Genomic DNA, 17,651 nt, shown 5'->3' with positions numbered 1-17,651 from the left:
ACTTGTCGATCTCTTTTGTAATTAGGCAACGGTTAAGCTGTCCAAGGGGTCTCACCGAGACGAGGAACAAAATACTCATGTAAGGATAGAAATTCGCGGATAGAAAAAATTTCCCATACCTGCAACTCATATATGAAGGGTTGATTCATGGTGTTTCCCATATCAGCAACTCATCTTCCCCAATCGATTTTGGGGAAGATGAGTTGCAGGTTTTTTTTTATATTTTTCTTCTTGTAAGGGCAATTTAGTCAGTTCACAACATATTTTTAACGTTGTTAATCATGAACGGATGGAATGGGTGTATTTGTTAACGTTTGTAAACCTTAGAGGGGTACGTAGAAATATCCAAAACTAGGGGATAAAATTATAGTTTTGTTAAAACTCAGGGGTGGTATGTGTAAATTACCCAAAAAAGAAAGGCAAGCCCCCTCCTCCTTCTCTTCTTATAGTCTTCTTCAGGAGAAGAATTTCTATCCCTTCCGGTTTAGAGTTGATTTGGGAAAACAGATGGGTCATGGGAGTTTTTTTTCACCTACCACAAAAATATATATGGGTTTTGAACCAATTTCTAAAAATAAAAAAATAAAAAAACCTAATTTCAATACTGAATTTCCATGACTTGGGTAGTTAGTAGTTTTTTTTTGAAAAAAATGTGACAAAAATTATTTACATATAGGTAATTGCCAAACGTATTTTTTATTCTACAATTTATTGTGTTTAGTAGTTAGTATTTTTTTTTTGATAAAACGGTTTTCAATAATGATTCTTTTTTAAACAGGTGAATAACAAAATGAAATATGACGTTTTATCAAAAAAAAAAAAAAAAAAAGAAAAGAAAAAAAACAAAAAAATGGTTCCAAAAAGACTTAAAGACCCTAAGTCGTCTGATACGAATTTTTTTTCTTTGGTAATAATCGGATACGAATTTACACGCTGATTTTATAGTTGGAAGTATTATACACGTATAAAACCGTATAAACCAAAAACTAAAACTAACGGATACTAAAACCCTCGTCCCTCGCTCCCTCTCTCACAGTCGTGGATACTAAACCCTAGCCCCCCTTCTTCTCCGTCGCCGTTCCCGGGTGATTTCGGGCTGCCGAGTGGCCACTGAGATTCTTCAAGAGGTCGGCGATTGCAGCGACCTGCGAACTCAGAAGCTCCATCGGCGATTGCAGCGGCAGTCGATTCCTATTCTCCATATCTTTTCCCATCGATTGCAGAAGCTCCATCAGCCATTGCAGCGGCAGATTCAGCATATCCGTTCGGACAGCGAGAATCTTTCTCTTTCACGCCATGGCAGCTCTACGGAGCAGAGGCAACCCTCTTCTCTCATCAGTCCCAACCTTCCTGACGTGGAGAAGGTTTGGCTTCCGCAGCATTTGCAGTGGCCGCATTGGATTCCTGCCATCGTCTGATTCCGGAACCCCAGTTGCCGGCACAAAGGTTCTGGAGACGTTTACAGAAGAGTTTGAGATTGGGTCTCGTTCAATTATCCTGGAAACCGGGAAGATTGCTCGGTTTGCGAATGGTGCGGTTGTTATGGGCATGGAAGAGACTAAAGTACTCTCAACTGTTGCCTCAGCTAAGGGAGATGGAGCCAGAGATTTCTTACCACTCACTGTATGAGTCGTTTTCTTTGTTTTTCATTTCTTGTAATAATTTTTTTTTCTTTACATGTGATTGAAGCACCACCTATGTATTCGGGTTCTTTGTTCGTGTATCTAATGTTGATTACTCCAAAAGAATAGTTTGCATGGTATGTGTGAGGCAAGAGAAGAACTGTATTTTCTTAACATATTAGTAACCTAAATCATACAAATATTTTCTTTTCTTTATCTGAGGCTTAAAAGTTTGTTTGCTCTGTTGAAAAATCCATATTTATGGACAGAAGTATATTGTCTATTTAGACGGTAGAAAATGGAAGATCTGTCATCAAAATTTGCTTTAATAAACTGTAACAGTTGTTAGACACAACATCAATCTTCACCAATTTTCTCGAAATAAAAAGAATGTCATGAATCACAGAATCAGTAGGCGTATGAAGGTGCCAGCATGCTAATAATTTTAGTTTTCATCTCCCCCGCCTCTTTCCCCTCCCCAACCCACACCAAAAAAAAAAAAAGAGTAAAATTTTAAAGATGAAACAAGAACATATGCAGAAAAGGAAAAAAAGCAGTATTTTATTCATGGTTGTCAAGGTGACAAGGCGACCCAAGGCAGTGGAGGGTCATCTAAAAGCTTAGGCGACAAGGCGCCCTAGGCATGTATTAGTGGGTTACATAATCAAGGAATGGCAAAATAGCATAATCACAATATCACATAATTACAAAATCAGTGAATCAAATAATCACAGAATTACAAAATCAGTCAATCACATAATTACATACTCCTATCCAAATGCTAAAAAGGGTATCATTTTTTAATACAAATGTAGGATATAATTAAGCACATGTGCACTATATCAAAACTATATACACCATCCAATAAAATCATTAAAAAAAATCAAATTAATATTTTAAAAAAGGAGGCATGATAGGCGACGCCCAGGGACCCTAGGCGTCCCAAGGTGCCCACCTTATTGAGTTTGTGAAAAAGGCGACCAACTTCCCAGCCCATAAATATTCGCCCCAACACCTAGGCGACGCCTTGGGAAAATAGCTTCTTGATTGGCAGTATCCTTGCATGTTTTTGTTTGCCATTGTTTCCTTGATAAAATGATTTTCTTCTTATTTATCTATCGCCTTCTTGTTTGTGCCTATAGTAATTTATGCTTGATGAGGTAAAAAAAAGTTTGCTTGCTGCACTATCACGTTTTAATAGCAACTCACTGTGAAACTGCTGGAGTCTACCTTATGTTCTTCCAAGAAATTTCTCTTTGATATGATTGTGAAGGTAAATTTTGAAATTGTTAACTTAAGCTAGTATATTGCACTTAACATAGGGTCAAAATATTGAAAAGTCAAAATGTGAAGTTTCTGTAGGTTGGCAAAATGAGACTTAAAATGTATGGTTGCCTTTGCTGATGCAGTTTGCATCCTTATGCCAAAGCTGTGTGCTCTTGATTTATTAAATTCCTATGTATTAATTATGTTCATCTGATAATATCAGAGTGCTGGTCTAAATATATTGCTTGTCATAAGGTTGATTATCAAGAAAAGCAATTCGCTCAAGGTTTGATCCCTACTACATTCATGCGAAGGGAGGGTGCTCCTAAGGAACGTGAACTTTTATGTGGCCGTCTTATTGACCGACCAATACGGCCCTTGTTTCCTGCTGGTTTTTACCATGAAGTCCAGGTCAGTCGTTACTTTCTTGATTGCCTCGTTGTGTTGTACTTTTGATTATATATTGTAGGCAAAAAAAATTTGCATAGAGTTTATAAATATGTATTTTTTGCTACACATCATATAAAATGTAGATAAAAGGGAAAGAATAATAGGTCAAAGTTCGTAATTATTCTAGGAAGTATTTCAGGATACACCCAAGAACATACAAGGATTGTATTCCAGGTCAATAAAAAATGAGCTAGTCTGTTAGTATCCTTGGAATTTCTTTTGCTTTATGATCGAAAAGTATCCTATTAAACCATTTCATGAAATCCAAATAATTGAGAATGAAATTAGTTAGCCTTAAAGCTATCTGTTTGTATTTAGTCAGATTAAATGGTCATTCTGTAAAAACCCATCTTCCATGCCAATGGTTGCATCCATAACCTTTCAAACAACTCTTAGTAGTTTCTCCATATGATTAAGAGTTCACAAAAAATAAGCATATGCTGTCTCCTCCTTTGCCAAACAAAAAACACTGTAGGTGGCCAACTTGGATTATTCACTTAAATTAGTCCATCCTGGGTATTCCCTGCAAAGACAAACTACATGCAAAACCTCAATCTTCAAAGGCGTTTTTGATCCAAACCCAAGCTTTACAACCTAAAAAAAGGGTTGGGGGGGGGATTGGGGGAGAAAATAAAAAAGAAAAACACAAGAAAAAAAGACAGTAAAGATGTAATCTAAAGATTACAAGAGAACAAGAGAGCAGGAGAGAAAGATGTGGGTAGAAGGTTGGAGAAGAGAGAGAGGAAGAAGAGGAAAGAACAAGAGAAACTGTGGCAGAATGTTGTGTGTTAGAGAATGTTCTCTACCGGTCTACCACACCTATATTACTTCACTAACATAATATATGGAATTACATACAACTCCCTAGGGAGGTGAAAAGTAAAAAGGACAAATACAATGTAAGACAATAAGTAAATAAACTAGTTCCCAAATTACCCTTAGTACATAACTCTAACACTCCCCCTCAAGCTGGAGAATAAATGTCATACATTCCCAACTTGCACAATAGGGTACTAAACTGATGAGAGAGATGGGCCCTTTGGTAAAGATGTTTGCCATTGATCAGCTGTCATAACAAAAGGAGTACAAATGTAGCCAGAGTCAATTTTCTCCTTGATGAAATGTCGGTCCACCTCAATGTGTTTTGTCTTGTCATGTTGCACAGGGTTGTGTGCTATACTTATGGTAGCCTTGTTATCACAATAGTCTCATAGGTGCCTTAGTATCAACTCCCAACTCTTGGACCAGCCTTCTCAACCATAGGAATTCAAACACTCCATGAGCTATAGCCTTGAACTCTGCCTCTGCACTGGATCGGGCCACAATAGATTGATTTTTTAGTTTTCCATGTGACCAAGTTACCTCCCACAAATGTACAATATCTTGATTTAGACCGTCTGTTAGAAATTAAACCAGCCCAATCCGCATAAGTGTAGCCCTTTATCCTCAGATGGTTGTGCCTGACATATAATAGTCCTTTTCCTGGGTTGGATTTCAAGTAATTGAGGATACGGTACACATCATCCAAGTGCCCACTCTTGGGGGCATGCATAAATTGACTCACCACCCCAACTGCATAGGTGATATCTGGGCAAGTCAAAGAGAGGTAGATCAGCTTCCATACCAGCCTTTGTTATTTTCCTGCATCACAAGAGAAGGACCATAATCTTCTAGCTTGTGGTTCTGCTCAATAGGAGAACTTGCTGGTTGGCAACCCAACATCCCTGTTTCTTTCAACAAGTCTAGAACAAATTTCCTTTGACATATATTGATTCCCTTTTTAGATCTTGATACTTCAATCCTCAAGAAATACTTCAAGAGTCCTAGATCTGTAATCTCAAACTGTTAGGCCAAGTAGATCTTCAGTCTAGCACTCTAGCTATCTCAGCTTTGTCATCTCTAGTCACCACAAAATCATAAACATAAACAATAAAGGCTGTGATGGTACCATTACCTCGCCATGTAAATAAAGTGTGGTCAACTTAGCTCTGGGAATACCCATTCTTCAAAATGACCTGTCTAAACCTCTCAAACTAAGCCTTTGGAGATTGTTTAGTGCCTTCTTGAGGAGATACACTTTCCCTTCAGCTGAGGGAAACTTGAAGCCGGGTGGAGTTTGCATGTACATTTCCTCTTCTAAAATCTAAATCACCATGGAGGAAAGCGTTCTTCACAGCCAACTGATACAATGGCCAATCTTTATTAGTCGCCAAAGATATGAGAACTTTTATTGAGTTGTGTTTACCCACTAGAGCAAATGTCTCCTGATAATCAGTCCCATACATGGATACACCTAACTGTAGCCTTTGGCCACCAACCTGGCCTTGTATCTCTCAACTGTACCATATGAACAGTACTTGACTGTGTAGACACATCTGCATCCAACTGGAATTCTCACCCTGGGAAGATCAACCAGTTTCCAAGTGTAGTTCTTTTCAAGTGCCTGTATTTCCTCAAACATGGCTTGCTTCCACTTGGGGGCCAGACATGGCCTCAGTGACATTCGTGGGAATGGAAAGGGCAGTAGTAAAAGCAACACCTGTGGGAGATAGAGCATTATAGGAGACAAATTGGGCTATGGGATTAGTACAAATTCTCTTTCCCTTTCGATTAGCAATGCGAAGATCTAACTCAGAAGGAAGAGGAGGAGTGTTACCTGACTGAGGAAGGTGAAGCTCAGGATGTGGATCCAAAGAGGACTCTTGGCAGGTCTTCTTTTTGAAGGTAAAGCTCAGGATGTGGATCCAAAGAGGACTCTTGGCAGGTCTTCTTCCTCCAACAGCCTCTTTTGTACACATTTAACTCCTTCATATTGTCAGAACCAACCCCTGATTAATCATCAATATCAATAACAACCCCTTCTTTTTGTTTCCCAATATCAAACATAAATAGGGAAGTAGGCAAAGGTGGGAGAAAAGGGATACCAACAGCCTCTTCATTCTTACTATTCTCCCCCTGAATAGGATGTTGATGAGAAGGAGTGAAGAAAGGTATAGATTCAGAGAAGGTGACATCTTTGGAGAGAAGTTGCCTTCGAGCATAGGGATGGTAGCACTTATACCCCTTGGTAGAGGAGGAATATCCAAGGAAAAGGCATTTGAGCACTTTGGGGTCAAGCTTGATCCTAGTAGATTTATTGACATGGACTTAGCAGACACACCCAAATACTTGGGAGGAAGAGAGAAAGCAGATGTCTGAGGAGACAATGTTTCCAATGAGGAGCTAAGAAGTTCAGTGAGACATGCGGTTGATTAAAAAGGCAGCAGTAAGAAGGGCACCTGACCAAAAAGCCTTAGGAACATGCATGCCAAAGAGTAAACTCCTAATGACTTCCAATAAATGATGATTTTTCTTCTCAGCTACCCCATTTTGTTGGGGGGGGGGGGAAGTGTTAACAGAAGCGAGCTAATGGATAATGCCATTACTAGTAAAAAAGTTTTGGAGGCCCCCATACATGTACTCTCCCCCCCAACCCCCCCAACAGAGCGAACAATCTTAATTTTGGATTCAAATTGGGTACAAATCATTTGATAGAAATTTTTAAATGTATCATAGACCTCACTTTTATGTTTCATCAAAAAGGTCCATGTAGTGCGGGAACAATCATCAACAAAGGATACAAAGTAACGATAACCAAACAAAGAGGTAGTGGGAGAGGGACCCCAAACATCAGTGTGCACAATATGAAAAGGAACTGTGGATCTATTGCCATGGTAAGGATAGGGAGAACGACAATGTTTAGCAAACAAACAGGGTTCGCACTGAAAGATATGGGAGGGAGGAATAGAAGAAAACAAGTTGGGTAATTGTTTTTTCATAACACCAAAAAGAGGGGTGGCCCAAACGTTGATGCCACAACATCACAGAGTCAACAGTACTACGGTCATTACGCCCACATGCATAAGACTGAGAAGCAGGCAAAACAGATGTTCTTGGATGAAGAAGATAGAGCCCTTTTTCCTCACTTCCAATACCAATAATCCTCTTTGTCACCAAATCTTGAAAAATACAATGGGATGGAAATAAGGTGACACAACAATTTAAGGATTTGGTTAGATGGCTCACAGATAAAAGGTTAGTGTTAAATTGAGGAACATGGAGGACAGAGTCAAGGGAAATAGAAGAGGTAACATGGACATTGCCCTCACCAGAAATAGAGGAAAGGGAACCATCAACAACCCTAACTTTATCCTTACCAGAATAGATAGTGTACAAATCATAACACTTAGACATACCAGTCATATGGTCAGTAGCTCTGGAGTCAATGACCCAAGAAGAGGCAGTGGAAGGAGCAGATGTAGAGGCCTGCAAGGTGGAAGCTAAAGAATTTGTCACTGTTGATGTAGAGGAAAAGCTGCCCAGATACGACATAACCCTGCGAAAGGTTGCAATATCATCCTGAGTGAGGGAATTGGAGTCTGTCATAGTGTGTGCTCGAGCTCCCCCTCTCTTGCTGCCATACATACCAAGTGGACAGCCATGAAGCACCCAACATCTCTCTTTAGTGTGCCCAGATTTGCACAGTGATCACAGCTGAATCTATCTTTGTCATTCCCTCGGGGTGGAACTTGGCCTCTTCCTCCAACTGTTGACATAATGTAGGAATACATGAAAAAAGTGGGGATGATACGCAAACCAAATGGGGAGTACACACTCTACCAAAAAAATAAAACCTCTCTACACTGGGAAACAAGGTCCAGAGAGCATACAAGAGATACAACTCAACCACCTTCTTCAAGGTATAATTTCATCACACAACAACTTGAGGGGCTCAAATGGCTTACCTCACCAACACAAAGTAGCTGGAAGCATCACATTCCCACATCACAGGCAAGCAAGAGAAAAAAACAGAGCTGGCGGTACCATGGAGATTCCAAGAGAATGAGTTGTGCTTCTTCAGCATTTCACTTCAACAACTGAGACCATAGGGGAATGAAACCTTCCCATTGGGAGGTTCTAAGGGACCAAGGCTTACTCCCAATGGATGCTTGATGAGAGAGAAGCAAGAACATAACCAATAGGCTGGCAGTAACAGTGTGGAGGTCCCTTTGTCCTTCGAATGGTCTTCATAGTCTTCAATCTTCATTCATAAGGTCTTCTTTGTGATGGGGAAACTCCATTAGGTCTTTGTATGTTTCTTTACCTGATATCCTCGACACAATACAATCCACAACCCAAGGCAGCTAACAAACAAGAAAAAACAGGGGTGGAACCTTGAAATCAGAGAAGAAAGAGTTGTGACTCAACAGCCCTTCTCTTCATGAACCGAGGACTAGAGGGGATGAAAGCAGGGCCTAGGGTGATCCAAATGGATCCTACCCCACAAAGCTGGTGGTAATGCAGGAACAACTGCCCCACTTTTGTTTGAGCTTCAAAAGCTCTATTTCTTCATGTGAGGCCTCCTCTTGATGCTCTAATGATCTTCAAATAAGTTCATCTCATGGTTTCTTCGAATCTTTCACATAGTATTCTCTTCCTTGGAACCCCTTTGTAACCTAGGGTTCCAAAGAGAGGAAATGGGAGCGAAAACTCGAAGTACGACTCTCAAACCTAAACCGTAAGCTCTGATACCAAGTTGAAATCTAATGATTATAAGAGAACAAGAGAGCAAGAGAGAATGATATGGGTAGAAGGTTGGAGAAGAGAAAGAAGAAGAGGAGAAATTGTGGTAGAATGTTGTGTGTTAGAGAATGTTCTCTACCACACCTATATTACTTCACTAACATAATATATGGAATTACATACAACTCCCTAGAGAATGTTCTCTACCACACCTATATTACTTCACTAACATAATAGATGGAATTACATATAACTCCCTAGGGAGGTGAAACATAAAAAGGACAAATACAGTGTAAGACAATAAGTAAATAAACTAGTTCCCAAAGTACCCTTAGTACATAACTCTAACAAGTAACTCTACCTATGTTTTCCGGTGGTCCTCTATGAAGGAGATTGTTTACATATCCTTGTGGTTTTTAATTTACTCTGACAATTTCATGATGAGTTTGACCTTTTTCTTTTTAGGTAATGGCAAGTGTTCTTTCATCTGATGGGAAGCAAGATCCAGATGTGTTGGCAGCTAATGCTACATCTGCTGCTCTTATGCTATCAGACATTCCCTGGGGTGGCCCCATTGGGGTGATACGTATAGGGAGGATATGTGGGCAATTTGTCATTAACCCTAGCATGGAAGAGGTAATACTGTATGTAATCATCATTATTAATTATTATTATTTGTATCAGTAGTAGTCAACACCATTTCTGGTTTTTCAATACTGTTTCTCCTCTAACTTTCTTTTTTCTAATAGTGTTGGAGACTGGAGAGAAGTATTTGCTTATGTGTTGTGCTCTTTGATATGCTCATCCTAAATGCTCCTGCTCCCATCCTGCAAAAATTTCTAAAGAAAGTTAAAAAATAAAAAAGAGAGCACACATGTCTTTCTTTCTTGAGCATAGTATTATTGTTTCCGTTCATAATCCAGAGTTTATTTGTTTTTCCAGATGTCATAAATGCATAACAACGTGCATGGCTAGGGTGATAAGACAATTTTTTTTTTATGAACTATCAGTCCTCCTGTACTTGTCACAAAATGCCTTATTTGTTCTTTTGTTCACATGTAGCTTATGCTTTCAATTTTTTAGGTTTCTTTGTATTTCTCTTGAGAACCGAATATGATCATTTGTACCATACATGGAGTTTTTGGGGCCTAAATGGAAGGGAAAATGACATAGACAAACATATGTCAGCTGAAATGGTGATTGGAAAGATTTTAAGTGCAATTCTAAGCTTGTTATCATTTCTCAATATCAAATCTGATCCATTTGGGGGGCCTTAATTATGCCATTTGGATTTTTATTTTATTTTATTTTTATAAATTGGCAACAGCTTAGGAACTTTATCAAGATGAAGGAAAATAAAGAAACCCCTATCTTCTTTGGTATCTTGTGTTCTGTTTCTTTTGTTTGAATAAATTTGTTTATTTTACCAATGAAGAAAATAAAAATAAGACACACAATGTAAAAGAAAACTCCCGAGTAAATTCCCCCCTCAACTCAACTCAGCTTTATCCCAACTAAATGGGGTCGGCTACATGGTCCTTTTTCTTCAGCTCTATTCAAAGCCATACTTGTTACTAGTCTTAAGCTATACATGTCTTTTCTCACCACTTCTCCTAGTGTCATTTTAGGCCTATCCCTGACTCTTTTAGCTCCTTAAATTTAAATCAAATCACCCTGCTGCTCTGGAGCATTCAAATGCCTCCATTGCATGTCCATGCCACCTCAAATGACTTTCTTGCAACTTATAATGTACCGGAGCTACTCCTAAATTAGCTCTAATTTGTTTATTCCTTATTTTAGTAATTTTACCACTTGTCTGCAACCCCTGTCCTGCAACTCCGCCCCCACCCAAGATGGTCGTGGCATTTGCCTCTGGGTAAGGAGAGATTGGAAGCGCCAAAGTTTGTGTGGTCGTAGAGATGACACGGTCATTGTTGAGCAGTTGCATGTGCATAGCTGATATCCCAATGCTTCTCTTTAGTAAGTCCCATCGGCCAACACCTGGAGCTGCTTGGGTCATGGAATTGAGAATGAAGAAGAAGAAGAAGAAGAAGTAGCAGCAGAGAATGTGAGATGGAACCATTAAAACTTGTTTCTTGCTCCTCTGCTCTGCTAGCCCAAGGAGAGAGAGAGGGGGTTGGAGTTATATAAATTAAATAGACGCGTGTAAGAGTTTCTCTCTCTCTCTCTCTCTGTTTTCCACTTAGGTGATACTAAATGAAGCAGTGAATCAAATTAGTAACAATGTAAGTATTTGTAGAAAATTTTCTTCTATTTTTCTATAGTGGGGGAGGGGGTGGAGTGGGTACTGGGTCGTTCTCTTTGTTCTTTTACTATAGGGGATTTGATCTCTTCTTCCTCTTTAACATAATAAGGACAGGGGATTCTCATCACAGATCAGTTTCTGTTCTGGGACTGCGGGTGATACGAAGTTATGATCATGTGATCATGTGTCTTACCTTGTCTTTTTGAACTCTTTTTCATTAGCTTAACCCAGGGAAACAACAAAGAAATTTCATTAAATCAAAGCTTACTTAACATAAAGAAGAAGAAGAAGAAGAAAGGGAAGATAGAAAATTGTAAAGAGACTCTGATATTAGATAGCCCACTCGGCACTTGCACACCCCAAGCCCCAAGTGGATCAAACTCACTCACTCTAGTGTTTCTGCAAGTAACTTCTTACCAAAAGAGAACTGTAACATTGAGTCTAATAATAATCAAATTACAGTATTCTAAACTTTGAAGGAACGATCACAGAGAATGTATATGGCATATGGTTCCCATGTTTAGTGTTTTTCTTGTAAGTTGTAATAAAGAGAGCTTCTTCATTCTGGTATATGACTCTTTGAAGCATTAAAGATTACCGCTGGAGAGTGTTTGAATGAGGAAGAATAGGGCCAGAGATACCTACTACCAAGCTCTGATTCCGCCAAAGTGTTCGAATGAAGGAAGAAGAAAGAAGTTCTCTTTTTCATTTTCTCTCTTGTTATTAGGGGGTATTATTGGAATATCACAAAAATAAGGGCATTTTGGGGTTTAATTGAATATATTTAGGGTGATGTCATCACTTAACAATGATTTTTCATGGAATGAGTACGGTTGATAGAATCTTTTGATTTAAGGAGAGGGGAGAGATATTACTCAATACCCAGGGTGGGGCTTGTCATTCAGGCATAATCGAGGGGAGAGGGGAGTAATTTACTCTGAAATTTTCTTTCATCCAAAAAAAAAATACTCTGGACTCTGGAGTACTCACCTAGTATACAGGCTGATTCTAGCTCACTTACTACAAAGGATATTGCCGCATTTCGGAGTGTCATGTCACAGTTGGGTAGCTCATCTTCTACATCTACTGTGCCAGACTCCTAATCTTCAACTTTGCAGGCCTCCACATCCGCTCCTACCACAGCCCCATCTTGGGTCATTGACTCCAATGCCACTGACCTCATGACTGGTACGTTTCACTATTATGATTCCTACTCCATCTGTTCTAGTAGGGATAAGGTTAGGGTGGCTGATGGCTCCCTTTCCTCCCTTTCTGGTAAGGGCAGTATTCCTGTTACATCTTCAATTTCCTTTGATTTAATTCTTCATGTCCCTAACTTTGCCACTTAACTTCTTATGTGTGAGTCACTTGACTAAATCCTTGAACTGTTGTGTTACTTTTTTTCCTTCTCACTGTCTTTTTCAGGATTTGCTGACAAAGAGGATTATTGGTAGTGGACATGAGGAGAAAGAGCTTTATCTTTTGGAACCGCAACCACCTTTTTTGCCCACAGCTCAGTCTTATGTGTGTGGACGTCTGGACGATAGTAGTTTTGTGGATTTTGTAATGCTATGGCATCAATGGCTTGGTCATCCATCTTTTGTTGTAATGAGGAAACAATTACCTCATTTATTTTCTTATTTTTCTTCTTCCCATGTCTTTCAATATGAACCATGTATGTTTTCCAAACATTGTCGTTCGCCTTATTCATATAATGGTAATAGATCTACTGTTCCTTTTCACATTGTGCATACTGATGTTTGGGGACCCTTTCCTACTACCTCTTTATTTGGCTATCGTTACTTTGTTTTATTTGTTGATGATTATTCCCGCACTACTTGGACTATTTTGATGAAACATAAGAGTGATGTCTGTGATGCATTCAAAAATTTGTGTCAAATGGTTCTTACTCAGTTTGAAACTCAAATCAAAATTGTTTGTTCTGAAAAAAAGGGGGGGGGGGGAGTACATGTTTGGTGGCCTCCAAAACTTCTAAACTGATAGTGGCATTATCCATCAACTAGTTTGTGTTGACACACCTCAACAAAATGGGGTAGTTGAGAGGAAAAATCACCATTGATTGGAGGTCACTCAGTCTTTTATTTGGCATGCATGTTCCTAAAGCTTTTTGGTCTGATGCTCTTCTTGCTGCTTCTTTTCTCATCAACCACATGCCTAAAAAACTCCTTGGTTCCAAATCTCCTTTGGAAATCTTGACTCCACAAGTTTCTGCTTTCTCTCTTCCTCCCAAGGTCTTTGGGTGTGTTTGTTATGTTCATGTTAACAAAGCCTCTCAGACTAAACTTTACCCAAAGGCTCTCAAATGCCTCTTTCTTGGGTACTCCTTTACTACCAAAGGCAACAAGTACTACTATCCTTCCTGCCGTCAGCGTCTCCTCTCTAAAGATGTCACCTTCCTTGAATCCGTGCCCTTCTTTGCTCCTCATCCACATCGTCTTCAGGGGGAGAATAGTGGGTGAAAAGGCTACTGATGCTATTCCCTTTCTTTCTCCCCTATCTATTTCTTCTTTTATGCTTGACATTGGGAAACACAAAGAAGTAGATGTGGTTGATATTGGTGATCAGTCAGGTGGTGGTTCTGGTAATGATAAGGAGCCAATTGTGTACAAGAGAAAGAAAAAAAAGAAGACCTGCCAAAAGTCCTCTTTGGATCCACATCCTGCGATACATCCTCCTCAGTCAGGTGACATCTCTTCTCTTCCTTCTGATTTAGACCTTCCTATTGCTGTTAGAAAGGGAAAGAGAGTTTGCACTAATCCTGTATCACAGTTTGTTTCCTATCATGCTCTCTCTCTTACAGGTCTTGCTTTTACTGTAGCCCTCTCTTCTGTTTCCATTCCCAAGAATGTCATTGAGGTTATGTCTTACCCGAAGTAGAAGCAAGCAATGTCTGAGGAAATGATGGTGTTGAGAAGTGTACCACGATAAGGGGAGTGTCCCTATTGTGGTTGAGTCCATTATGGTTTCTTTTATTGTTTTATGTCTTTAATTGTTAGGAGTTAGGAGTCAGTTTCCTAGTTTAAATTAGCTACCTATTTTAGATTAGGTTTAGTTTCCTTTTCCTTTTATGATTGTAATGGTTTTATTATAAATAAGATACTTGAGGGAGGAAGCAAACTAACACATACGACTCCTCCCTTTGCAGCTACTCTTCTCTTCTTCTTTCTTCTCTCTTTTCTCCACTCTAAGGTTATTGGTTACAGGTCCTAGGTTTTCTACATGGTATCAGAGCTAGGCAATCAGTGACTGATTCTCTCCAAGATTGCCATTTTGAGAGTCGGTTTGGATTTCTGGTTTGAAGAAGAAAACCCTAGTTCATAGAAAAAGAAGAACTAGGGTTTCATGTACTCAATTCATTTATTCGATTCTGAAAACTCTACATCAGATTTCGAATCTGATTTCTGCTCTTTAGATGAGTTGCAGACTAAATACTGATTTGTTGATCGATTAATGAAGAACCTGGTTTTGGGCTGTAGTTGCTTCTGAAGAACCTGCTTTCGTTGAAGGTGCAATCCATTTTTTTCGATTTTTTACGGTGATCGAGGGGCTGGAGTTCAGGACTTGCCCTATTTTTGCTCAGTTTCTCTTTGCTTATCGTGAGGAAGATCTCTGATTTTCTGGTTTTCGTGTTGCTGAGTGTTGCTTGGCTTAGTTGTTGGATGGGCTCTTGTTCTCTGTTGTTGGCTATTGATTTCTGGTGGTATCGATTCTTTGCTGGTATTTTGTTGCTGCTGGTTCGATTGAAGCTGTTCTTCCACAGAGTCAAATATTTATTGCCGCTGTTCCCCTACTGCCAGATTGGAGTTGCAGGTTTTCTGTTTAATCTTCGACCTTCTATTTGGAGTTGCGTGGAAATCTTCCTTTGCTGGAATCATATCTTTTCTGGTTTTACTGTGAGGTTGAAGACACTTTTTTGATTAGTGTTGAAGACTTGAAGAATCTTACTTTTTGGGTTTTCTGTTCCGTGAGTTATCCCTTCTTCGAATGGGTTTATAATTTCTTAGTTGCTGTCTTGCTGGGACGGTTGTCTTTATCTTTTTCTTTCTCTAGTTTCCTTCCCAAGTTTGCCTCTACACTTTACTATTACCCAATTTGCTCAAGTTTATTACAAGTTACCCTTGTCTTCTTCATTGTTCCAAGTTTGGCCTTTGGCTTGGATTGTGATTCAAAGTGAATTTTACCAAATTTCACCTAATTACAGCTAGGCCATCCCTTTTTCAACTCTGTGTTATTTGCAATTCTGCCATTCTCCTTGTAATAATTCTAATTCCCTTCATATCCCCAACCAATAAACTTTAATTCCCATTATGTCCCATTGCCTCTTTAACTACTAAATTGACCCCTTGCAAATTCTGGTTTATTACCAGATTGCCACTCCTCCTTTAAATTTGGCCTTACTTATGCATATATATGAATTTCACTTAAATTACGGTTCCGCCATTACCTCTTGCTATTGCCTATTGTATACTTGGATGGGTCCATCTGGAACGAAATTGGGTATTTTGACCCGGTTCCAAATCAATTGGAGATTGCATGCTGTAATTACAGAATTGCCATTGGGTATACATATGTGCCATATTATTGCTATGGTGGGCCCCAGATCACATCAATTTGTTTTTTGGCAAATTGGTACTTACATGACATTGAGGTTGGAGTTTGTTTTGAGGGGGAGATTGGAAATTATTGAGATGCTGGTCATATACCAAACTGCCATTGCCTTTTTAATTCCGACATTTCTTTAAAATTCTTGAAGTATAGTTGCCCAGGTGGGCCCCGAACACATGTGGGATTTGTACTTCTTTGAAGGTTGGACCTTGCATGGTGGTTGTTGGCTCCAGTGAAGGGAGGTTAGAAACTAATTTTGGGATTTTTATATCTACGGTTGTTATTTGCGGTGCACTTGTTTATGGAATTTTTTTGTGATGCCCGTGCTTTGCAATGTTGATTATTGGCTACTGTTTGTTCACGTGTACTGCTACACGTGAGGGGGAAATTGGAATTGGATATTATTATTTGCATATCTGCTCTGCACAAGTCATCAATTGGAGAGTCTTACCTTTCTTAAGAATATTTCGGTGAAGATTTCTCAAGATTTATTTCAGTGAAGATTTTTACTTTTGAAGGGAAACTTCGAAGTTGCTGCCCTCCATCTTTTAAGCATGCTATGGTGTTTTTTGAAGATCGACAGGAAAATTCCATTTTGTGCGATTGAATTGATTCTTACTTTGAAGATCGAGTTCTTTCCTTATATTGAAGATCGAGTCTTCTCTTATTACAAATCAAGTTCTGCAATTATTGGAGAACATCTGTCATCGTTACCTATCTGCTGTTTTTGGATTGTGGTTGATGTTATCTATCGTCCAGTGCTTGGGCTGATATTTCTATTGGTTTTATCGGAGTTTCCTCTGTGCTCACTGAAGTCTACAACTACTATTCAAGATTGGTGTTGAGTTTGATTTTCTGTTCTTTTTAGTCCAAGCTGGAGCCTTTCTTTTGATATCTGTATACTCCAGCTTGAGGGGGAGTGTTGAGAAGTGTACCACGATAAGGGGAGTGTCCCTATTGTGGTTGAGTCCATTATGGTTTCATTTATTGTTTTATGTCTTTAATTGTTAGGAGTTAGGAGTCAGTTTCCTAGTCTAAGTTAGCTACCTATTTTAGATTAGGTTTAGTTTCCTTTTCCTTTTATGATTGTAATGGTTTTATTATAAATAAGATACTTGAGGGAGGAAGCAAACTAACACATACGGCTCCTCCCCTTGCAGCTACTCTTCTCTTCTTCTTTCTTCTCTCTTTTCTCCACTCTAAGGTTACTGGTTACAGGTCCTAGGTTTCTACAGATGGCTCTTGAGAAAAATGGTAACTGGAAATTGGTAGATCTTCTCATAGGAAGAGTTGCAGGTGGGTCTACACAATCAAGTATCAGTCAGATGGTGTGGTTGAGAGGTATAAGATAAGGTCGGTGGCCAAAGGGTATAGTCAAGTGTATGAGATTGACTATCAGGAGACATTTGCTCCTGTGGCTAAGCACAATTCTATAATGGTTCTCTTGCCATTGGCGGCCATAGCTATAGGAGAGATTTATATTGAAGGAGTTATGTTTCAGTCAAACCTTAATTGGTATGCGTGAATGCTGTCAAAATCGCTCTGAATGAAAATATTTTTTTAGACAGCAAAACAAATGAATATTTTACTGCACCTTCGGTTTTTAGCAATGTTTTACTATATTAAGACTCATGGAATATTTAGATTTGAAAAAAAGGCCAGCATTTAAAACTTGAAAATTGCACCTACTTCTGAAAATCCAGTTTTTGCTCTTGAATTATGGGGGGGGGGGGGTTGACTCTATCCTTTTGGAATTTGATTTATTAACTATTTTTTATTGGATTCAAATGGGGGGTATTTGCTTATTTATGAATAATATAAAGACATTTACTTAAATGATATTAGGCATAAATAAGTAC

The 17,651-nt window shown here is 39.1% G+C and overlaps 1 protein-coding gene across 1 annotated transcript in view; it reads left to right on the top strand.

Moving 5' to 3' along the window:
• The first annotated feature begins 1,284 nt into the window (after positions 1–1,284).
• The window catches only part of LOC122638397 (polyribonucleotide nucleotidyltransferase 2, mitochondrial-like), a 75,586-nt gene continuing 59,219 nt past the window's right edge, over positions 1,285–17,651 (top strand). Inside the window, exons 1-3 of the mRNA XM_043831342.1 lie at positions 1,285–1,623; positions 3,144–3,299; positions 9,366–9,536. Of these exons, the coding sequence (XP_043687277.1) occupies positions 1,297–1,623; positions 3,144–3,299; positions 9,366–9,536 (654 nt within the window). The 5' untranslated portion in view covers positions 1,285–1,296. The remainder of the gene's footprint in view (positions 1,624–3,143; positions 3,300–9,365; positions 9,537–17,651) is intronic.

Source organism: Telopea speciosissima, chromosome 8 (genome assembly GCF_018873765.1).
Source record: "Telopea speciosissima isolate NSW1024214 ecotype Mountain lineage chromosome 8, Tspe_v1, whole genome shotgun sequence".
NCBI classification, from domain to species: Eukaryota; Viridiplantae; Streptophyta; class Magnoliopsida; order Proteales; family Proteaceae; genus Telopea; species Telopea speciosissima.
The sequence above is the reverse complement of the archived record's forward strand: the minus strand, read 5'-3'. Positions and strand labels throughout refer to the sequence as shown.